We start from the raw sequence: 23801 nt of genomic DNA on the forward strand, positions 1-23801 counted from the left end.
ACGACTTTGCCCTGGGTGCCCAAACTTAACTGGAGCAATACTGCACCCCCGCTCCCCCTAAAAAAAAAACACCCAATTAAAATGATCTTTCAGGTGTGTTTGTTGCTAGGTGATCTTCTGGCAAGCCACGCCCACTTGGATAAGGCAACTGGGTAGATGGTCCGAATTCTCATGGTCCAACCTCCAAATGCATTCATCATGTCTTTTTATTGGTGAGTTTGAGATTTTTTGCTGCCTAATTTGTTCCGCCTTCACATAAATCATTTTTTCAGGATTTGAAAAATGCACTTGTCAGTAGCACAACCGCGTGTGCATATTGTTTTGCCACTCGAATGTTAGTGTTACATCCCCAAAGATAATATGGCACTGGAGTTTTGCTTCATAAATGCATCTGGATTGGACCGGCCAAGACACAGGAAGCAAGTCGCACAGTGAGGCAGGCAGACAGGTTGCTCCAGAGGTGACCGGGGAATCCTGCTCTCTCTAAGCCGGCAGACAGAGCGTCGTCCTCGGCCAGTGCTCCCCCTTCCTCCCCTCCCCTCCCTTAGCTCTGCCCTGGTTGCGCGCTGGGGGATCCGACGACGTCACACACGCGCGCGCGCGCACGACAAATACACACGCACACACGCGTGCGCGTGCACACACGGAGTGTGTCTCTCTGTCACTCCCTCTCGCCGCTGCTTCTATTCTGGGAAGTGGCGCTTGGAATAACCCCGTGTGCGCGTGATCGTGCACGCCTGCGTGCGTGCGCGCGTGTCTCCGGATTTCACTCTGACGCACGCACACGCTCGCATTCGCCGTGTGGCTGACTGCGGCGGCGGAGCTCCGGCACCAGAAATCCGGTCGGGAGGATTTCTTCCGTTTTTACGCGCAACTTTCCCTCGCGCGGCTCTTCCGTGGATTCCTCGCCGCCAACGCCGCCGCCTTCCGTCTGTATTTCCGTCGTCCGACTTCCGGAGGTCCAGCAGGCGAACCGAGAGGTGTCAAGCTCCGGAAGGGACTTCGCGTCACCGCGGCGGCTTGTTGTCATCCCCGCTCCCGGCAGGTAAGAGCCGCCTTCCCCTCCGCCGAATTCCCCTCCGGACTCCCGGCCGCGTCGGTGGGAGGCTTCCTCCTCGGACTAGCGGTTCGGGGCAGGCGAGTTCACAGCGGTGCAGTGGGGAATACCCCGGGCACGCGTTGCCCTGCATGCAGATTAGCGGCGTTGCGTAACAGACCGAGGAATTTGCACGGCCGAGCGCGGGTGGGCGGCCGCCGCCGCCGCACAGGCAGCCCTGGGCTGAGCCCGGAAGCCGAGCCGGGAGACGGGCCCCGATCGGCGGCCACTTGACAGCCGCTCGATACTGATGGTTTGTCACTCGTTTGACGGATGCGTGTTGGTGTTGTTGGACTTCCCGTGACCTTTTGGGGCGCCCTCGCTTGTGGCGTGATTGTGTGCTTGGTGCACTTTTTGTGCGTCGGCAAAAGGCTTGACTGACTATCGGTGACTTTGCAACTGTGTACTGTTTGTTTCCTCTGCGAGAGAGCGTCTGAGGCAGCCAGGCTGGTGGGTGGGTGGGTGGGTGGTGCGCTGCGCTGGCTGGTTCCGGGAATGTTCCATGACGTGTTGCCGTTGAGAGAAGGGCCCCAGCTGGGGAGACTCAGACGTACGGCCGCCACGTCCTTGCGGCGCTCGAGTCTTTCTTGCTACTTTTTGAACACGTTTATGCCGAAAACTGCAGTATGGACGTTACTCAGCTGCCCAGGAATGATGCAAATGTGAATTATATTTGCTTTTATTTGTGTTTTGGCTATGTCAATGATCTTGGTGATGAAATGTCATATCCAGCAGTCAGTGATGCTGTCGGTCATGTTCGCTTTTCCTGTGAGCTCACTCCATGATGACTGCTGTTTATTGGTTGTTTTTCCTCGGGCGTAGTGGTTTATCTTCTAAATCAAATTACAGGGCCAATAATGGCACCCCCCTAAAAAACAACAACATTTTGACTAATGTTCCACTTTGACAGTTTTGGCAAATAACAAAAGGTTTTGTTTTGTACCCTCTTTAAGACACGCGTGAGCTTGAAGAACAAAAAGCTTCTTCGCACATCTCCTTTAGCACAGACATAAATAATTCTTCAATGAAGAGCATAAGTAGCAAACAAAGGGAAAAGATCTTGTTGGAAGGCGTGCAGCTAACTGTTGAAAGAGTGCAAATATACCCACAGCGCAATGATTTCACTGTGCAAACACGGGAGCGGAGGATTTACGGCCCAGCCCCAATTAAGATGAGACAAGCAGGCTTTTTTTTCTTTTTCTTTTTTTATATACACAGCAGTTCCAGTGACAAATCATCAATGAGGAATCTGGGTGGTATTTTCTTTCTTTTTTTTTTTTTAGTCCCATCCCATTTTTGCGGTCAGCACAAATTTGAAAGCAGAACAATGAGGAGCGCAGAAAATGGAAGCGAGGTACGAACGGCCAATTGCGGCAGCCACTTAATGACGGCCTTTGTGCTTGGCTCAAAATCGCAGATGGCCCGGTGAGGCGGCCGACGTTTAGCCGACCCGCCGCTGCCGTTTGACGTCCGTCCTTTCTTGCGCAACGAGCACTTTGATGACGCAAAAGTGTGTTTTGTCCAAGTGGCAGCATTTCTTCGAACTTGAAACCAGTTTAAATTGTTTTTTTTGTTTTTTTCCAATGAATGATTTTTCTTTCTATCCTTCCCTTTATGGAAAATGCGCATATGATTTCAGATCGCTCGTGCAGAAAATGCACAAACAGAATTTGCCTGTAGAATCCGTCAGAAAAGCAAGAAAAAAGATGATCATTGTTTTCCAAAGTCAAAGCAGATGTTTGCAAAAGTCTTGTTTTGATTCAGCACAATGTCTGCTGCATTCTTGGAGGACGACGACACAATATCTACTGTTGCTTTGTGATCCGCTCATCACCCACACGTGAGCGCTATGCTATGCTAAGGAGGTTAGCCTTTGTGCGCCTCACAAAGTCTTATCAGTGTCGCTAATGATGTGTAAGTGAGCCATTAAGCGGACAATAGTTGCGCGAGAGGCGGCCTTTCGTAACGCAGCCGCCATGGCGGGACATACAGCGAGAAAAGAGGAAAGTTGTTGGCAGCCCCGAGACTTTCCAAGCGACGACGGCGGCGGTGCGTGCGCGCCACAAAGGCCGACTGTAACTCATCTCGCTGGCCCTCAGTGCCGCGGCAAACTTTTGGCCGTCGTGTAAGCGAGCTCCAGAGGAACCCGAGAGCCACTGGCTGAATTATTGACACACACACACATGCAGTGGATAAAGTCGGCACACTCCTGTTCTAATACCAGACTTCGGTAAGAAAAACAAATGAGACCATCTTAGTCCCAATTACATTCGGGCCTAAAGTATAAATACTCCAAAAAAAAAAAAAATCCACTTAACTCATTGACAGTTATAGACGTCAAAGATATTAACTTGGTTGGCAGTGAACGAGTTAAGTGTCCCTAATGAAGTGTCCTTGCCCACAGTAGTCGCTGTCATCTTATTAGGTTGACTCATTTGCATACGTGGCCACGCACGAGATGTTTGAAAAGCTTCTGGGAGTATCAAAGCCGTCGCGTCCCAGCGGGCGCATGCACCAGAAAGCCCAGCGGCTGGCTTTCAAACTAAAAGAAATGGACTGAAAATGACAAAAAGATGATGTGAGAGCAGAATGTCCCTTGTGTGTTGATTTATTTTTTATTATTTATAGCACGTCAGGGGAGACGACAAAGTGTTTGTAGAAACGTGAGGTCACAAGCAGCGAAGGAAGTAAAAATACTCGCACGTGCGTGTGTGTTTGTTTCAACTTTTGATGAGCAGGCCCCTTTTCATGACAAATCTTCCAAATTCTGGTCCAACTTTAACGGCAAGCTCCTTTTTTTTTTTTTTCAGGGCCAAAATATTGCTTGCAAGCAAAATGTCAGTTCCTAATATTTTGACTGTTTGTGTGTCCTCCAGCAAGCGGAACCTGTCAGCGTGTTTACTGGGCTGGACCACAGGACCGCAATCAGGTAGGATGACAACAACTCAACACAACTCTGCGTGCGTGTTTGTCACTTTGTGCCACGTTGCGATTGCGTGTCGCGACTCTGCATGCGGTTGCCATGACGCCCCGCATGTCTCCATCTGCTGCATCCGTCCTTTCTTATGATTCGTTTTTTGAAGAGGGGGGTCAGTTATTTGGATGCTAACAAGTTAGCGGTTGCCGTGACAATCTTGGCAAACGGTCCACTTGCATTGACATCCTTTTCTTTTCTTTTGAAATTCTATTTTTAAACTTTCCGTCTCGTTCACACAGTCGCAAACACTCTCGGGCACTCAAGAAAGTGTGTTGGAAAAAAAAAAGCGGCAGGAGGTGAGGAGCAAGTGTATATTTAGTTGCCATGGCGATGGTGCTTTTGATAGCACAGCTGCAAGCTGTGCCCTTGACGGAATGGCACGCCGGGGGCGGGACTTTTGCGCGTCCGTCCGCGTGTGAGATAACAGATGGGCATCATTTGACTGGTGGCACAAGACAGTTGCCCCGGACGACGGCAATTTGTCCGCTTCCTGTTTCCGCCGTGGCGCGGAAGGTGGCGAGCAGTCTCAAGGAGTCCAGCTGCTGTGGAGGAGGCAAGGTGGCAAGGAGGCGAGGTGACTAGGCGGGCAAAAAGCAAGGTTCGCGTGTGAGATAAGAGACACGGAGCATGGTTTGAAGCTGACTTGTCTTCTTCCTTTTTCCTCCACGCTGCTTTGTGTTCACGGCTGCAGCTTTTGTTCTGCCATTCAAATCATATGAAAAGTGTGCGTGCGTCGGTTCGGGGTGGCACGCATCACTTCCGCGTCGTCTGATATGCAAATGAAGGCTTGTGCAGCCGAAACACTTCCTGTCAGCCTTGCATGAAATCTCTCTTCCTCCACCTCTCTCTCCTGCTTTTTGGCCTTCCTGCCTCCTCATCTTCCTCGTTCTCGCCGCCGCTGGGGAACAGGTGGCGAGGCCCCGAGATGAGAGAGGGACAGACGGAGGGAGAGAGCAGAAATTTGGCGGGCGGCTCGGGCCTTGACGTGAGGAAGAGAAGAACGCTGTTATTTGGAGGGGTCACTTAGGGGAGCAAAGCTGTCATTTGGGTGACATCATTTCCTGTCCCCGCGCGGGAAGCCGAGCCGAGGCGAGCTCCAGCAGGTGCGTGGAGCGGAATCCTTTCCTTGGTCCTGGTGCTAATGCCGATTGGACCTTTCTGTCATCCAAAATGTCCTCCGGCATCTTTTGGTTGTCATATTTTCATCTTCAGACCGCTAAGCTTAATCTCATGCCGCTGACATATTTTTGGAGCCGTTAAAAAAAAAGCAGTTTGGGCCTGGTTGGCATTGCGGCTCGGATTAGCCGTCAGTGCTAACGCCGCTCAACCCCCCCCCCCCCCCCCCCTCCCATCCCTCGTGTTTTTCCTCCTCCCCGTGTCCTCTTTTATCCCCAAACAAAAAAAAGTCCTGAAAATCCTTCTTTCTTCTGCCAGTTGACAGCGTGAGGTCTCGCTCTGTCTTTCCTCCTCTCAAGTCATTGACAGCGCAAATTAATTTAGTCACACTTTGGTGTCATCATACCTGTGCGTGTGTGTGTCCTACATCTCGTCTTATTCCCAACAGACAGTGTGAAGATCCTAAAATATCTCTGCAAATATCTTCTGAGAAGTCCTCTTCAAAGGACTGCAAAGTCCTTCTTGTAACTGGAACAAGACAGAAGTTTTTGAAATCACAATACCAGATCGGAATCGTGTCATGCGCGTGGATGGATTTGCCCATCTCGTGGCTTGTGTGTGTGTGTGTGTGTGTGTGTGTGTGTGTGTGTGTAGTAGTAGCAACATAAACAAAGTCAACACTTGGGGCGTTGATCTTCATCCTCTGTCTGGAGCACCAGTCAGCACTTTAAGGTTTCCTGTTTGCTTTGTGGTGCAGGCCGAAGCCAAGGCAAGGCCTTTTATTTTGCCGTGCACGTGTGTGCATGTGTGTGTGTGTGTTGTTGGGATTTAGGCATGTGGGAAAAGACCAAAAGTCGAAGCCTTCACAGATGTTGACATGACCTCTCACACATAAAGTGGAGTGGTTTGCTCCACTTTTTGTCGCACATTGAGGATGTGTTTGGTGGGCTTGCGTAACGGCGATTACGTAATTGGATGCATATTTGATGGCCGGCGCGGCTGCCGTCTTGTAGCGAGAGCGAGACGGGATGTTTGCGTTTGCATCGCCGGGAAGCTGAAGGGGGGGGGGGGGGGAGTGTAGGTGAGCACGCACGGTGGGCGACCGACCGATGGCGAGCTTTTTGTTGCTATGATGCGGACGAGGGGCGGAGCTGTAGTCGGGCCTCAGGTCGAGCCCTAAATCCCAAAAAGGCGACCTTGAGTGAACTGCGGCACACGCCCAGAGTATTTTCCTTCTCTCTCGCAGCACTTCATAGGCACACAAAAAGGATTTTTGATTTCATCTTGAAATCACGTTGTTTTTTTCTGTAGGCCTCCAAAAAACAAGTTTGTTATGCATGTGCCCTTTTTTTTTTCTTTCTTCCTCTGTTGGAAGCGCAACGTGACTCAGCCAGTCACCACATTTTTTTTTACTGGTCCTCACAAAACCGCAGTCAGCTTGATTGCCCACAAAATAAATGCCAAAAAAAGCAAAACCCTGTTTATTCTCGCACAATTCATTAGGAAAGTAGTAAACAACCTACGAGGAGAAAATAAAATCAGCTCACAACAGGGAGCCCGCCTGACCTCGGAATGACTTTGACTTTCCGCTACCGAGGTTACGTAACGACAAACTGCGCCCGAGTCATTGGCATCGATCACGCCGGCCGGCCAGCCGATCGATAGCGGCCTAACGAGATAAGCCGGCGCGCTAATGAGTTAAGCGAGCGCTGGCACGTTCAAGATCCGGATTGGCTGTTACGGATATTCCCAAACGGTCTTCCCGGTTAGCGGCAGTTCCTCCCAATCAAAAGACAAACTTGGCAAAAAGTCCAATTGAGCCACAAGCACGCACTTGTTCTGCATATTTTTGAGGGGGGGGGGGGGGTTAGCCCATTTGAGAAGTTGCCGTTGAGACCGGTCTGCTTTGGAGATGACTCACCACGTGAGTCGGTCTCGTCAGCGCTCTGGATTGTGGGCAGCGGTCGGCCGGCGATGCGCTTCGGCGCTTCTTCACGTGCTGACTCACGTCGGCCTCCGGCAAAAAAACAAACAAAGCAAATCTTCTTCCGTCTCCGCTCGTCAGCTGGCCTCGGCCTTGCCCCCGCGCTGCTAAAATTACTCGGAAGAGCCGCTCTCATGTTAGGTCCCCCCCGGGGAGACCCCCAGAGACTCCACGGCATCTCGTGTCGAGTTTCACACGCACGCACACGCAGGCCGAGAGCAAGCGAGCGAGGTGATTCGTTCAATGTGATGCCGAGTTAAGCTCCGAAACAAATGTGACATATCATCCCTAAAATTTGTTGAGGGTTAAATTTCGCAATCAAATGACTAAAAAGACAGCTAACATTGTTGGAATCAGCCACAGCTGTGTGTGTGTGTGTGTGTGTGTGTGTGTGTGTGTTGCATAAGAGTGTAGTGCGTGTGACTCGGAGTGGTCGCCGTCGCTCGCTGCCGTCGCCAAAGCAAACAAACAAGCGGCAACTTTTGTGTTTGTGCTTCCCACACGCACACACACACACACACGTGCGTGCACGGGTAGAGGCCGGGGACTCGAGTCACACGACTCGGATTCGAATCGACTCAGGATGCTAAATCAAGTAGAGAAAACTGCAATAAATTGCAATGCTCTGTTGTATAGAACCCAAAAAAACCTTCATTCATGTGGTCTTCTAAGGGGCGTGGCCTAGTGTGTGACGTCACGAGCTGTAGCACAATTTGCCCAAGTTAAAAGTGTAAACCGCCAAAGGTTAACGTTAAGCGTGCGGCGCACCCTCAGATGGACAAATTGTCGATCTTTATTTGTCATCGCCGAGTGACAATAGGCGCCAAACTTGTTGAAGAAAGTACAAACAATAATTAGAATGCTGATGGATCTTTCTGTTAAACCTGTTGTACTTGCTTACGTGTGTATCAAGCGGTCGTTGCAAAAGTGCCAGGAGCGGCTTCCGGCCGATTCCCCCCTCACACGGGGCCCGCTCTGTCTATTTCTGGCTCTGCGTCATGCCTGGGCTTTACTCCTGTGGCAAGACGAGTGTTTCTCTAGGGCTCCCACACACACATGCACACACATATACAGACACACACACACACACTCACACGCACACACACACTGCCTGGTGAAGCACATGTAAACAGAAAGCCAGAGAAGGTGCATGGACAGGCAGCAAAGTGGATGAATGACAGCTCGTTTTGGGGACAGGAAGTGAAAAGTGTGTGTGTATGCATGTGTGTGAGACATGAAAAAAAGACAGGAAGTGAGACAACACGTCTGTTGCCGTGGCGATGGGGGAAAAGGAGGGATATGATGCTATACCTGTACGATGGAGACTATTCCACATGCTAGCCACAGCTTTCAGTTTGTTTTTGCAAGTGTGTGTGTGTGTGTGTGTGTGTGTGTGTGTGTGTTTGCGTAAGTGGGGGGCGTGGCCTAGTCTGCTGTTGTCGTGGTGACACAGCAGACATTGCTGACCGTGTGTGACAGTCTCCATCATTGCACACACACACAAACAATCATGTGGGCACACACATGCACGCGCACACACACACACACACACACACACACACAGGAAGTCGCATTGGAGCGCCAAGTGTGTTAAAGCATTTTTCCATTCCCAAATTCTCAGACAGTGAAATGTGCTCAGGCCTTGGCCCTGCTGTGCACATTTTGTGTGCATGTGCGTGGGCGCACTCCTTTGTGTGTGTGTTTGTTTTAGCCTAAAATTGAAAGCACAAAGACACATTGAGGGACAGGTGGCGGCATCACCTTGCCGTCCAGCTTTGACGCCACGCTGGCCGGCCGGCGTCCATCTCTCCCCCCGCAGGTAGAAAGCCATCACGCTATGGCGCCGTCTGTGCTGCCATCCGTGCCAGGACCGCGCACACACATACTCGGATCCGGGAAGCGTGAGGCTAAGCTAGGCTAGGCGGGATGCATTTAGCAGCCCACTCAAGACGTGGAAACTTGACTGCACTTTGCCAAAGGCCGCTGCCTTCCCTCTCCTCCCTCATGTAAAACTAGATGAGTGCGTGTGTGTGTGTGTGTGTGTGTGTGTGAGTGTGTGTGCGCCAGTCCAGGGAGTATCCACTGCATGTTGGAATGCGGCTCGTAAGTCACCTCTGATTTTCCACTCCCGCTGGGGCACATCCCATTATCAGTTTTATATGAAACGAGGAAATTCCTCTGTGGTTTGTGTGTTTGTGTGAGAGAGGACTAAAACTCAAGACCCCCTCCCTCCCTCCCTCCCTCCCTCCCTCCTCCCCCTCGGCACCTCTCTCAGCTCCCCCACCGGTGACCTACTTCTCGAAAACCTTCATCTGCGTTTGTGCTGGTCGATGGTGAGAAGATCTGTTGATGGTTACCGCGGTTACCGTGACTTCATCACGTCCAGCGACGCCCAGCCGCATTCCTGAGCACCGCCAGCAAAACAAAATTGATGTTGAGATGACAAAGTGTGTTTTGCAAACTTGACGTTTTGGGCTGATGCGGAAGGGCCGATGACTCGCTTCCGTCTCTCGGCACCGGCGTGGGCTGCGCGACCTGCAGCGTTTAGTGGGTGCCATGAAGTATGCGAGGCTCGTAAACACCAAGAATGCTCCATACAAAACCGCTTTTGTTTTTTTTCTCTTCCCCACAATGATGCCCAGCAAGCTCCAACAAAACAATCAGGTAACTTCTCTGCAGTTGTCCTTCTGTTTCCAAACAACAACAACTGCACAGGAGCCGCTTTGAATGTCGAGCGAGCGAGCGAGCCACCGCAGGCAGAAATGGAACTCGAGTCGGTTGTAAAACTAGAAAAAGTTTTGCCACAGCTCAATTGGGCTCTGGTTGCTTTTTTTTCAAAACAGCAGGTCCAAATCATAAAGTCTTTCAGGAGCTTACCTACCACGACAACACACACACACACACACATTCACTCCTATTGGCTTCCATGCATTTGTGTGCAGCTGCAGATGTTGGGCTGAGGTCCACTTCTGCTGGTGTCCACTGCGGCTGTCGTCAACTGGCGTTTAGATTTATGACCCATAACGGTCACGGGTTCGTGTTCGTTTGACGCAACGCGACTAAAATACACAATCCGCCATTGGGAGGCCAGCATGCGTGTGTGTGTGTGTGTGTGCGAAGGTTCAGAGAACTCGACTCATTACCAAGCTGGTCATTTTCTTGACTTGCTGGAGTTTGCCACGTATGCAATTTTGTCCAAATGTTGACTTCCTATGGGTGTCCCAATACTTTTGCTTGAGCTCCATATGTCATACCCCCTCCCATGTTAGCGTGATGATGTTTATTGAAGATAAGACACTTGTCATGTTACATATACGTAAACTGTAAGCGCCTTGCAAAACACCTACGTGCGTGCGTCAACGCATTTCCCATCAGGCCGTCCTCCTTTGTACCAGAATGGGCGCGCTGACTCACGTACGAGTCAAAAGTTGGAACGCCTTGCACAACGGCTTTGACGTTTTTGTCACTGCTGGGAGGACGCAGTCGGTCGCCACGGTGAGCGCCGTCACCCCGCCCTCAGCTGCTGCGGCTCGCCACCTTCGGATACCGACTTGAAAACGACAAAATGGAGTCGATCCGCTCTCGTCGGCGTGCCGAGCGTTGGAAATATGCTGCGTGACAGATAGTGTGCGTGCGTGCGTGCGTGCACGTGTGTCATCTCTCCATCTGCTGTCAAGAGGTCATCACATACGTGTGACGGCATATGTTTCCCATCTGGGTCCGCCCAGTCCCTCAACTCTGACTTGACTTTGACCCGCTTCCTTCTTTGCTTCTCTTCTCTTTTCTTTTCATTCCTGGCCGGCTGGCTCATCTTCATCCTCCTCATTCTCGACTTCCCCCGGCGCGGCCTCCAACGCGACTCTGTCGATGATGTCATGCGCTTGTCATCCTGTGCTCTGTTGAAATTCTTTTCACACAATTCCTCCGCGGCCCTCCAGTCATCTCGCTCGCTAACATGCTAGCTAGCTAGCCCGCCTTTTTTGACCATCCATCTTGAGTTTCCCTCCAGGCGCTGATCTATGCTCAGCTTTTAAATTTCCTTCTGCTGCTGATTGTAATTTGGCCATCATATTTCATGCTCCATTTTTCATGAGAATATTCCATTTTTCTGGTGGTCAGCGTCGCGGGTTCCCGGTTCGAACCCCACCCGCGCCCGACCTGTCTCCCAAACTCGAAACCCGGCCTATAAATATGCTAATAAATATTTGAGCGGTCCCATTAGAGCGGCGGGTGGAGCGGCGGCGGCGGCGCCGGCCTCGTCCCACCTAATGGTCCTGTCGGGCCCGCCGGCCAAGCGACTAATTAAGATCCAAACAGGTTGAGCAATTTGAGAGCGTTCATTAAGGCGCGGCGCTGATGAATTAACCGCGCGGAGGTGGCTTAACGAGCGAGCGCCGTGATTAATTCAAGAAAGCCGGAAGGTGAGGAATGGTCGCCAAGCAAAAAAAAAAAGATTGATGGGCCCAAAAAGAGAAATTTAGGAGGCGGCGGAATGGAAAAGTCACATGTGATTTAGTGACGTGGAAATGAAGCAAATTGGACGAGCGGCGACGACACCTTGCCAACATGCTTCATCTTTTAAGTTAGACGCTTTTCACTGCTGCATGTTAGTCACATGCACTCAGGAACACACACACACACACACACACACACCTCCTACCTACCTGCTGCTTGTCGGATGTGAGAGGAGGGAGATATTAGCACTGAGTGGGTGAGAAGTGTGTGTGTGTGTACAGTAGTCATTCACCTGCTGCCTCCACAGACTAAAGTACACACACACACACACTGTCGAGCGTCTCCGACAGCTGTCACGTTTTGTCACCGCTGGAAAATGTCTCGCGGATGCAAGTCGGGAGCTTCATCTCCTTTTGGACGACGGTGATGAAGAACGTTCTGCTGGGCCGTGATGCAACGGCGGGCAACGCAAAGGAGGTGAGCGGAGAGGAAGGACCTTTAGTTCCAAGCTTCAAGGCATGACATGAAGAGAAGTGCCCCCCCCCCCCACATGGAGCCAGCCAAACATCTCCACGTGTTTACGGCTGGAAAATCACAGCAGTCCTCATTTTTCTCGCTGCCCGGGCGTGATGATGTCATTGGACGTCTGGGACGCTCGCTGCTTCCCATCAGGCTCCTCCCGACCTTTTTTTTTTTTCTTTTCGCTGTCCTCTCAAGGAGTGCTTCCTTTTTTATTTCTCCAGCAAATTCACAAAAGTAGCACTTGGACGTCCAAAGAAGTCCAAGCTCCTCCAAGAACTCGGACATCACATGACCAAAGGCCGTAACAGTCGACGGAAAATCATGTATTGATTAGCGAACGCTCGGACATTTCTTTTGGGTCCGATGTCAGCAAATCCGCTCGGCCACCCTTTGGCGTCCGTCCGCAAAACAAGCGCGCCCTCCCCTGTGTCCATCGTGCTTCCTGGAGGATTCTGCACACTGTTGTGGAAAATCTAATGAAGCCACGCGCACACACACATTGTGTGTGTGTGTGTGTGTAATAGGTTCAAGGCTGGGCCCAGCAGCCCTGTGGAAAATGTGACTGGCTTCTCTTTTCCACTGGCAATTTACACCAACAGGACGCCTGTTTTTCCCTCCTCGGCTCACCTCAGCTCAGAAACACACACACACACACACACACACACCTCTCCTAAGTGACAGATGTTGTGCGACACGTTACACACAACATCATCATGAACATGGAAAAAGCTCAATCGCTGCCGTGTCACTCGTGTTTCCGACTAAGTGTGTACCTTTGTGTGTGTGTGTGTGTGTGTGTGTACTCAGTCAAAGCTGGCAGGACAACAAGAACACAATCTCGCACACGCGTTGTAGCAGCCTGGAACATTACGAAGTGAAAACAAGGCACATTTGTGCGCGCTTGCATAATCCGCCTGGCGTCTCAGCAGCGCATTTTTCTCCCGCTCTTTCTCCCTATATGGACTCGGTGTGTCTCTCCAGAACTTTTCTTCTGAGCTGAAATTTCAGCCATCTTTTTTAAATGGCGCAACGGAAGCTTTTATAACAAGCGCTTGGCAACGGTGACCTTGGCACACAGACGACTTCCGACTCCCACACACACACGCGCGCACTGAGCTGCTTACCTCCCACACATACATTTGTCCTCCAAAAATATCCAGGAGTGTAGTCGACTTCCTTACCTGCACCACCGTGTGCGAGTTCACGTGAAGTTCATCCCATTCATTTTGCACCCACTCAAATCTTTTTTTCTTCTTCTCATTTGAGCGCACGCACACAAACACACAGATGAACAAACTGGAACATGAAGTGGAACAATAAGTGAGGGCCAAAAAGAAGCAAGCCAGAACGCGGTGCCAGCCGCTCTCCGTTGACCCCTCACCCCATCTCCACCCGCTGGCTCGTGCCTCCGCCTCCCCCCCTTTCCTTTTGCCATCTAACGAAGTTAATCAGTGAATGGAAAGCGTTAGTGAGGCCTTTTAATCATTTAAACGCACACAAAGTGCGACAACGCGCTCGGAAACACAAGCCCTGCTTTTGTCAGCTTTTCTCTCCAGAATGTGTGCTTTTGCTATGGACTGGCCACCATTGAATTGTTTGTCCGCATGAGCTCTTGAGTTCAGGTTACCAGTTCAGGTTCTCACTTGCTGACCCCTCGCCCATGCCTCAAGCCACGCAGATGATAAAAATAAATCCCCATTTTCAATTTTTGGTGTCTCTGGAATTCCAGACATACCTCTTGCTATGTGGCACTCTGATGCGTCCATTTAAAAATAAAACTTGCACACACGCTGTGAGATAAGACCGGAAATAGATTTGCAAAAAAGATGACTATCATTTAGCTTCACGCTCGCAATCTTCTGGTTTAGTGCGCATTTTTGCGTGTTAGCAAGCGCGCCGGCCGCCATGTTGATTTCCTGTGAGAAAACAAAACAAAACAGGCCGAGCACGCGAGACACGAAATCGAAGGCTCGTTCGATTGCCATCAAAAAGCTTTTGCGCAAAGTCTTCACTCACTGATGAGTGATTACAAATGGCCGCTTGGCATGGATGGCGTTAAGGTTGCTGCTGGTTTGTTGCAATTGGATTGGGCTAAAAAAGAGGAAGTGTTTAAAAATAGCGCCCGCTGCCTTCATCATTGTTATGAAAATATGTCCTGCAATATCAGCTTTCTTCAAAGAAGATGCTGATCGGTGCTCTTCAACTTGTTCACGCCCGCGATGATACTCCCGCGTCACTTCCTCTCAGCTATTTATATCGGCCTTTTGTGTCTTTTTAGGAACAGCGTGGGTATGCTGTGCACAAGTGAGTCACAGAGCGCAGGGGGGAGGGGCGAGCGGGCCGAGTGGCGGAACAGGCAGAAGCGCAGATGGGTGTGAAAGAAAAAAAAGTCCAAATAAAGCAAAGCGAGTCGCTCACATTTGCCGAGAAGGTTGCTCTTGACGACAACGACTTTGCAGCATTGGCTCCAAAACGACAAACCTCATCACGTGGTTTTTGTTGCGTGTGTGTGTGTCGCAGGTGCTAGCGAGCGAGCGAGCGAGCGGATCCTCGTCTGCAAGAGCTTCTAATGAACCAACATGGGAAGAGACGTCTGACGTTATCTCGTACACTTGACGCATTTCCGCCAATGGGCAGCATCCAACGTCGGGCCAAGAGGGCCGACGGACGTTGAGGAAGTGGTGTGCCCCGCCGCGCTTCTCCCGCCTCCTTCCCACTGCTCACAAATGGAAGATCACCAGTCCAATAAGGACCCGGCCCGGGAGAAGATGCCTCTGCAGAGGAAGTGGGCGTCGGAGCCCTCGGCCGGCGCCAAACGGAGCACTTTTGCCGACCCGCCGGCGGCGAGGCACCGGGAGACTTCGGCGCACCAACGCAACTACGCCGGGAAGTTTCTATCCGGAGCTTCGTCGGCGGGGGCCGTGGGAGGCCCGGTGCCATCTCAAGACCCCCAGGGGCCCCTTTCGCAGGGCTTCCCGGGGGGCTACTCCTACCAACTGGGCCCGCCCTACCCTCAGCATCCGCAGACGGAACGTTTCCACTCGGGAGCCAAACCCCAACCGGGACTGGAGGCGCACGCCTGGCCCTTCGCCGGCCAGTTGCCGTCAGACGAACTCTACCCCGTGGGACACCCGGGTCACGCCCACTCCCACCGAGCCGGGGCGGCGGGGGGGCGGTTCCCCCGACAAAAATCTCCAAGTTTACCCAGCTCCTTTGTGACCTATTCCCAAACGGGGCCCGACCCGGGGGACGAGGCTTACGGCAAAAAGGAGCCAAAGGCCAAAAAGCCCGGAAAGTACATTTGCTACTACTGCGGCCGGGCCTGCGCCAAGCCCAGCGTCCTGAAGAAGCACATCCGCTCGCACACGGGGGAGCGGCCGTACCCGTGCGTGCCCTGCGGCTTCTCCTTCAAAACCAAGAGCAACCTTTACAAGCATCGCAAATCCCACGCTCACGCCATCAAGGCCGGACTGGTCCCCTTCTCCGAGCTGGCCGTTTCCCGCGGCGGCGGCGACGCGGACCGGGCGTCCTCCGGGGGCGACGTGGAGGTCCACTCCGACGGCGAGCAGAGCACCGACACGGACGAGGAAGGTGTGGAAGATGCCACCGTACTGGCAGACAAGGACCAGTCCATCACGCGGATCGCCCGTGTGGAAGATGCCACCGTACTGGCAGACAAGGACCAGTCCATCACGCGGATGGCCTTTGAGGCCGACAAGAGTCCAGGTAAGCTCAACTAACTGGACTCATCCGGAACGAATGTTCTCATCCATGCTCTCGTGCAGGTGGCGCAGAACCGGCGTACGCAGATTCGGCCGAGGAGCTGCCGGCGGGCTCCATCAAAGTGCCTATCTTGATCGTCCCCAAGTCCCGAGGGACGGAGTGTCCGCCCTTCCAGGACATCCAAGGTTGCCACCACGCGCTGACGTCGCTGGCCGGGAGACGAGGGCGTTCCCTGGACGACGGCCCTTCGCTCAAACCGCGTTTGGCTCTGAGAGCCAACGACAAGAAAGGTCGGGATTGGGACGGCGGCGCCACGCAGTCGCTCAATCTGCTCAGTCCTCACAGCAAAGGCAGCACCGACTCGGGCTACTTTTCGCGTTCCGAGAGCGCCGAGCAGCAGGTCAGCCCTCCCAATACCAACGTGAAAACGTACGAGGAGATCATGTTCGGTCGGACTTGGTACTACCAGCCCAACTCCAGGTCCAGGCAATTTGTCACGGTCGCCAAGATCTCTGAAGATCACGTCTGTTTACGGGGGGAAGGCGGCATGTCCAGAGACATCAAACTTTATCCAGCCGGACCCGGCGGTCAGAGCGGCTCAGGACTTCTGGAACCTCCTTCGGATTCCGGGCCTCTCATCAGGAGCAACTCCATGCCGACGTCTTCTCCCGAAAACCTCAGCGTCCCCCCGGGGATTCGAGGCAGCCACTCCTTCGACGAGATGATCACGTCGGACGATGTTCTTTATCAGCCGGGACTCCGTCGACTCCAGCGGCAGGCGGCCGTCGAACTTTTAGCCCACGAAGCCCACACGGGAGACCCCGAGGGTTCGGCCAAGAACTTGGCCAAGAAGCTGAGCGAACGCGCTCCGGCCAAAGTCAGCATGGCGGAAATGGCCACCAGAAAAAGGCGGAAGAAGAGCGTCGGGGACGACGACGACAGCCCCGACCACGGCGACAGCAGCTGCAGCGGTTCCGTGGAGATGTCCGGAGACTACGTCAGCCTGGACGGGTCCAGAGGCACCCCCACGGGCAAAGGTTCGCTTCAGAGCCAGTCGGACAGCTTCGACACCTGCGCCAGCGTCTGCTCCGAGGACGTGGCTCTGTTTACCGACGCCGACTGCAGGAAGGCGGCCGCGAACGTCATCTCCGTCATCCAGCACACCAACTCCCTCAGCCGACCCAATTCCTTCGACAAGTCCGAGTCCTTCGAGCAGTCCGCGTATCATCCCTCGGCCCCGTCCAGCCAGTACTCGGAACAGTCCGACTCGGATATCTTCGAAGACGCTTTGAGTCCGGAGTCGGGCCCGGCGAGAAGCGAGAGTACGGATCGGCAGCCGCAGAGCGACGGCGATTTGGCCTCCGTCTCGTCGTCGCCCGGGACGCCTTACCACGTCTCGCACAAACTGGTCCGCCAGCCCAACATCCAAGTTCCCGAGATCAGGGTCACGGACGAGAAGGACGCCGAAGCGCCCGTGGCCAAGGAGTCGGAGAAGCAGCCGGCCGAGGAGTTCCAGCTGCCGCAGAGGAGCGACACCCTCTCCCAGATGCCCTCGGAGAAGCTGCCGCCCAAGAAGAAGCGGCTGCGCCTGGCCGACATGGAGCATTCATCCGGGGAGTCCAGTTTTGAGTCCACCTGCACCAGCTTGTCCCGTAGCCCCAGTCAGGAGAGCAACCTCTCGCACTCTTCATCCTTGGACAGAGACGAAGGCCTCAAGCTAGCCTCGCCCACCAAACAGGTAGCCAGCGCTAAGCCCGGCAAATTCAAAACAGGCATCAATTGCTTTTTGCTTTGACCCCCCCCCACAGGAGGACGCGGTTCCCGGCGGAGCTAAAGCATCCGAGTTCCTGACGGTGCCCGGCAGCGCTCGGCAGCAGAGGGAGATGAGGAGGTCGTCGTCGGAGCAGGCGCCGTACACGTTGCCCTCGGAGGTGCCCGAAATGCGGAGCAAGTCCTTCGACTATGGCAGCTTGTCGTCGTCGTCCAGACAAGGGGAGCTCTACACTAGCGCCTCGGCCATGAAGGAGCGCCGACGTGGATTCCTCGTCCGACAGGTAACGGAAACGTCCGGCGCGTCGTAGAGAGCTCGGTTCCTCATCTTCTCCTCTACAGGCTTCCCTGAGTGTCTACCCGGAGGCTGTGGTCCAGGAACCAGGAGGATATGAGCTGTCAATCAAGCAGGAGAGTGTGGAGCAAGGGGCGTGGCTCGGCCTGACGACCGGCCCTCCACAGAGAAGCAGCAACGTGGCCGGCAGAACCCAAAGACTCGGGGGTAAGTTGTGGCGATGCGGTTCATCTCCAGCAGCATGGGAGTTAAGTCGCTGGTTCTGTCGTAGGAGCTCATCAGCAACACGTTCTCCAGCACAGCATCAGCGAGGACAGCCTGCAGGAAGAACCTCACTACAGGTAGGAGCGTCCCGGGTGGGCGGAATGGCGGTTCTGGTCGAAATACAATTCTACATTTGCTTTCGTATCAGGTCGGTGCAGCATCGCCTGCAGACGCAAGGCTCCTCGTCCGAGGGAGAACATCTGGAGGTCATCCAACAGCAGCATCCCAGCGCTCCCCAATTCCTCTCTTACCAGCAGTCGGCTCTGTTCTGGAGTCAGGAGGTCAATCAGACTTCCAGACAACGGCTGAGCCTCCACAAGTTCCAGAACCGACCTCCTAATAGTTTATCGGGGAAGCAGCTGCTCCAAGATGGAAAACCGGACCAAGAGCAAAACCCGGCGGCCTCCCTCTCCTCCGACAACACGGCGGGGACACCGCAGCAGATCCGACCCATGTTTGCCGCCACCCAGAACCACGCGGGCTCTCTGCCTTTACTGGTTCCCGTGCGCGTACCAACTCACGTGCCGACGTACGCTAGCTTGATGTACACCAGCGTTAGCCAGATGCTAGCTCACGGTCCGAAGAGAGGTTCAGTTGGCGACGATGGAGGTCCAAACGGAGCGGGATTCAACCTGGCGCACTTCCTGGGACAGACGGACGGAACAATGCTGCGCCCACCTCACTGGAGGCCTTCAGCTTGCGGGCCCAACACGGGAATTCCTCTGTCGCTCACGTCGGGTACCGTGTCCACCACGGACGCCTCGGGCTCCGGCCTGGGAGGCGGCAAGAGGATGCTCTCCCCCACCAGTTCCGTGGAGCTCTTTATCGAGACCAAGCAGCAGAAGCGGGTGAAGGAGGAGAGGATGTTTGGGCAGATGGTGAAGGAGTTGAGCGCCGTGGAGCTGAGCGGCGCCGACACGAGCGGCGGGCTCGAGGAGGGGCCCGCTTCCGTCCCCGTTCCCGTGCGTTCTTCCGCCCACCACCAGCCCCACGTACCTCGGCAGGAAAGCTTCACCCCTCCTCTTCAGATCGTCACGGACTCCTCACCCGCGTGGTCGTGCGGCCGAGACTCGCCCGAGGAGCTCGACGTGGACGAGTCCCGCGCCGCCGTCTGCTCCAACGACGCAGAAGATGCCATCGAGCGGCCCGGTCGAGTCCCGGCGGCCAACCTGCTGGTTCAGTTGGCCGTCCGCCAGAGTCCGGGACTTTCCCGAGCGACGGGACGGACTCTGCTGCTCGCCGACGCGTCCGAGACTCAGCACTTTTTCCAGTTCCCGAGCCTGCGCACCAACAGCCGGGTCAGCTGGTGTTTCCTCAACTACACCAAACCCAACAGCGCTCAGGCCGAGCCCCGGAGCTCCATCTACAGCTCCTGGTGCGTCAGCTCCTACAATCCCAACCCTCTCAACCTCAGCACCAAGGCGGCGCTGGCCCTGCTCAGGTCCAAACAGCGGAGGAGCACCGACCTCCTGTACGCCACGGCCGCCACCTCGCCGCCGACTTCGGGGAAACTGGTGTCGTCCGTGGCTTGGAAGCTCAGGTTTGATCAGGTACGCTGGCAAAGTCCACTCTTCTCACGCGAGGAGATCAACGGAGAATGACGCGCTTTGTTTTCCCGCAGCTAAAACCCGAGCTGATGCCGGTGGACGTCGGCCATTTCGGAAGGAAGATGAAGGATCGTCCGAAGGAGGAACACGCGGAGAAGGACGTGTCGATCAAACGCGGCGGCGGCGGGGCCGAGCCGACTCGCATCAAAATCTTCGAAGGCGGGTACGTTCGAATTTAGAACAGGAAGCCATCTGGAGCCCCGAATGACTCGTGAGTGAACTTGAAAGACATCTGCTGAAAGCGACACTTGCACTTTTCCAGCTCCTTCTTTGAGTCAGCCACCACAGAGACAGACGTCTGCTAAAGACAAAGACAGCTGGCTCGCTATTGTTCTTTTCCTCGTGAGCTTTTTCTCACCAGTGTCTCCGTCTCACGGGGGGGTACCTCGCTTTACGGCCGAGATCCGTTCCCACCTCGCTTTGCGCTCGAGTCCAAAACTTCGTAGCTCCTCGCGCTAAGTTCAGGCAGGTAACGCCAGCCGGACGAACGGGACGGGAAGCGTCTCGGTGAGTCAGACGCCGTCGGAACATTCTGGACGTTCTCCAGTGTTCCGACAAGGGACGGAAATTTCCCCTCCGTGATGCACGCCGGACAGCTTTTAATAAGTTTTGGAAAACTTGAGCTTGTATTGCTGACTGTAACGTTTTTTATCATTCCCGTGCAGGTACAAGTCCAACGAGGACTACGTGTACGTGCGCGGGCGAGGTCGGGGCAAGTACATCTGCGAGGAGTGCGGCATCCGCTGCAAGAAGCCCAGCATGCTGAAGAAGCACATCCGCACGCACACCGACGTGCGGCCCTACGTCTGCAAGTTCTGCAACTTTGCCTTCAAGACCAAAGGTGGACCTTTTGGTCTCACAAATCCGTCTCGCCGGTCAAATGTCGGTCGTTTGGCTTACACGAATCCGTGTGTGCAGGTAATCTGACCAAGCACATGAAATCAAAAGCTCACCTGAAGAAGTGTTTGGAGTTGGGCGTGTCCACGTCTTTGGTGGACGACGGCGAGGCCGACGACGCCGGTGAGCGCAATTTGAGCGCTCCCGTCACCCGCATTTGTTTTGCCCCTCAAGTTGACAGCGTTTGCTTCTCGCAGACGTCGGCGAGGAAGCCGGCGTACGACGCAAGGCCACCACGGAGCATCAGTTCTCCGACGCCGACGACTCGGAGGAAGACGGCGACGAGGTGGACGACGAAGACGACGAGGACGACGACTGCGACGGGGACTCCACGCCCAGGACCTTGTCCCGCTCGGCCAGCCCGTACGGCGTCGCTGCGGCGACGGGCGCCCCGCAGCCCTCCCCGCCTCTCTTCGGGTACTTCACCACCCTCCCTAGCATCTGCATCACGCCGCAGGGGGCGCCGGAGCACCCGCCGCCGCCGCCCCCCATGGACCAAGACCTCTCGCAGGATGTCCCCTCGCCGTCTTCCCGCCTCTCCTCCCCCAGGGCGGACTACTCGGGCTGCCCGTCCCCCGTCTCTCCTTGCTTGTCACCGTCAAGCCGCCAGTACCTCTCGCCTCGGCGGGACGCGTCGCCGCTGCGCCACCTGTCGCCCAAACGGGACGCGGGGCTTTGTCGGCGCGAGCTGTCCCCCAGGAGGGGGCACATGTCGCTGCTCGCCCCCACCTCTCCCGGGAAGCGAGACCTGTCGCCACGAGGGCGCCACAAGGCCATGATACGGTCGCACTCACCTCGTCGTGGACTTCATCAGCACCTCCTCCTGCATAGGTCAGAACAGTCACAATCTGTAAACTTAAAGTAGGTGCCATGTGGCTTTTTTTCCTCCTTTGTGTACTGAACGTCTTTGTTGCGTCTTGCAGTCAGCAGGGCGGCTCACGAGGCCTGAGATCGGCTCAACTCGCCGGGCTGCTGAGTCAGGCGGACTTGGGCCCTCGAGGACCTCGCAGGACCGCCGGTGCCGAAATGGACACGGTAAGTCCAGCCGGAGATGGCCTTGTAGCTTCGACTGTCCAATGTCGTCCCTCTCAAAGCTGCCCTATGGCGCCCTCTTCTGGCTAGTCAGCATAAAACGACGTTTTCTCATTCATATGGAACTCGACTGAAATTGTTGCTTTTATTTCAGGAATGTGTGCCAGGTTCTCCAGGGGGGCTAGAGCATCCTGGTAACCGTGGTAACCAATCCAGCCCACCCCATCAGGTCCTATTCAGTCACCTCCCTCTCCATTCACAACTGCAGGTACTTCATGTGTGGCTATTTTACATTTATTTTTTACAAGAAATATTTGAAAAAACATATTTGATTGAATTTCCCATATTTAATTCTATTTGACGGTTCCTTTGTGTGTGATGTGATAAATACCGTGAGCTATGTTTTATTTTTGCGTCAGGTGCGGTCTACGTTCCCGATGATTCCCATCGGCGGGATCCAGATGGTCCACGCTGGGCCCACGTCACTCAGCGCACCGCTGGGCCAGCAGGGGGCGCAGCAGGCCGCATCTCGCCTTCCGCCGCGCTCTTCGGAGGACGTCGAAAGCCTGGAGGCCTCCGCCGCTTTGGAAAGAGTAGGCGGGGCGTCATCGGGGTCTCCACCCCTTGTGGCGGAAGTCGTCAGGGAACAAGAGGAGAGCATCCGAACGTGCACCAAAGCCATCGCCTCGTTGCGCATCGACCCCGACGAACACGGCGACGGGAGGCCAGCGGGGCGGGAGCGCGTTGGGGGGCCGCCACACTCTGCTTCCTTGGCGGAGGAAGGACAACCTGGGCGCTCGCCGCCCTCTCCGGTGCCACCTTGGGCCCAGCACTTTAGCGCCCCCCCGCGTTGCCCCTCGCCACGGACACCCGCAGACGCCTCGCAAAGCACACAGAGCAGGCCGGACGGCTCGTAGACGTGCATGAGCGCAACTCAACGTTTTGCACAATTTACTCGCTTTCTTTCTGGAATTACACACGCACAAGCACACACAAAAACATCAACACACACACACACATGGGCATGTACACACACCATACACACGTGCAAACAGACACATAGAGATGTTATTGAAACATTTTGAAAAAGGTGCGTGCCTGCGTGCAGTTGTGGGGGGCCGGCCAGCTTCAAGGCAGTCAAGTGGTACTTTATAAGAACAACAATAATAATGCTGAAAATAAAAATAATAATAATCCGCCCCGTGTGCCTTTGCTGGCTGCTTGTGCTCGTTTCAGCAGTCACCTGATCAACTTCAAGCCCCGCCCCCCCCCCCTCCTCCTTTTCTCCCAGTCTGGACAAGCGATGTGAAGTGACAAATTCTTCTGATGTACGGTTGCACTAAAACGTATTTTTATAGGAGTGAAAAGGCTTTTTTTTGTGTACAGCAACAGCAACAACAATTGAATAATGCTATTTATGATGATGAATATTGTTCCTATGTTTGATAAATTGTACATTTTGATTTCTGTGGTGGCTGCCTTTTTCTGTCACACATACTTTTATTGCTGACATCAGTGATACATATTCATAACCTGAACATATGTCAACAATATTTAGCCTTCATCGATTCAATCTATAATCGAAACATAACCATACATTTGCCTTGAGTCCTTTTGGCTTGTATATTTTCTGCTTCTTTTTCTTGTCATCATTTTACAAATATTTTCCCAAATTCAACTGTCCCTCCCTCTCCTTGTGTATGTCTGACTTTTAAAACAAACTTCTTTCTTTCAAAATTAGCTTGAATCCGCAAAAACGAGCGTTAAATGTACATATATACATATACATACATGTCGTGTACATGAAGAGTGTGTGAGTAGTTTTTTTGTATTCAAAAATATTTTTTTTATTATTTATTATTGACGTCATTCCAAGTCTCTGAATGACGACAATATGCATTTGTATGAAAGCGTGCGTGCGTGCGCGTCTCTTTTTTTTTTTTTTTTTCTACCTGGCGAAGGCCAGGTGAGTGTGTAGACGTGACGCGCTTATGAAAAGAAGGTTCGGTGTCGTGCTGGTAGAAATCCCAATACTCTCACAAATACGTGTGCGTGGGCGTGTG

At 53.8% G+C, this 23801-nt stretch overlaps 1 protein-coding gene across 3 annotated transcripts; it reads left to right on the forward strand.

Annotated features, from left to right (window-relative positions):
* Positions 1-572: 572 nt before the first annotated feature.
* hivep2a (HIVEP zinc finger 2a) lies at positions 573-23201 on the forward strand. 3 transcript variants are annotated; one of them, XM_037244867.1, is made up of 16 exons: positions 573-1045; positions 3973-4025; positions 14671-15794; positions 15852-15876; positions 15936-17611; positions 17682-17927; positions 17986-18145; positions 18210-18279; positions 18351-19752; positions 19824-19972; positions 20475-20650; positions 20728-20829; positions 20904-21537; positions 21630-21741; positions 21893-22006; positions 22158-23201. In XM_037244867.1, the coding sequence occupies exons 3-16, from the start codon at positions 14877-14879 to the stop codon at positions 22653-22655; spliced, it is 6282 nt and encodes a 2093-aa protein (XP_037100762.1). In that variant the 5' UTR covers positions 573-1045; positions 3973-4025; positions 14671-14876; the 3' UTR covers positions 22656-23201. The 3 variants fall into 3 exon arrangements, with proteins under 3 accessions (XP_037100762.1, XP_037100760.1, XP_037100761.1); XM_037244865.1 differs by having other exon boundaries at positions 14671-15876; XM_037244866.1 differs by lacking the exon at positions 573-1045 and having other exon boundaries at positions 3954-4025; positions 14671-15876.
* Positions 23202-23801: the final 600 nt, after the last annotated feature.

Source organism: Syngnathus acus, chromosome 24 (assembly GCF_901709675.1).
Source record: "Syngnathus acus chromosome 24, fSynAcu1.2, whole genome shotgun sequence".
In the NCBI taxonomy this organism is placed as follows: domain Eukaryota; kingdom Metazoa; phylum Chordata; class Actinopteri; order Syngnathiformes; family Syngnathidae; genus Syngnathus; species Syngnathus acus.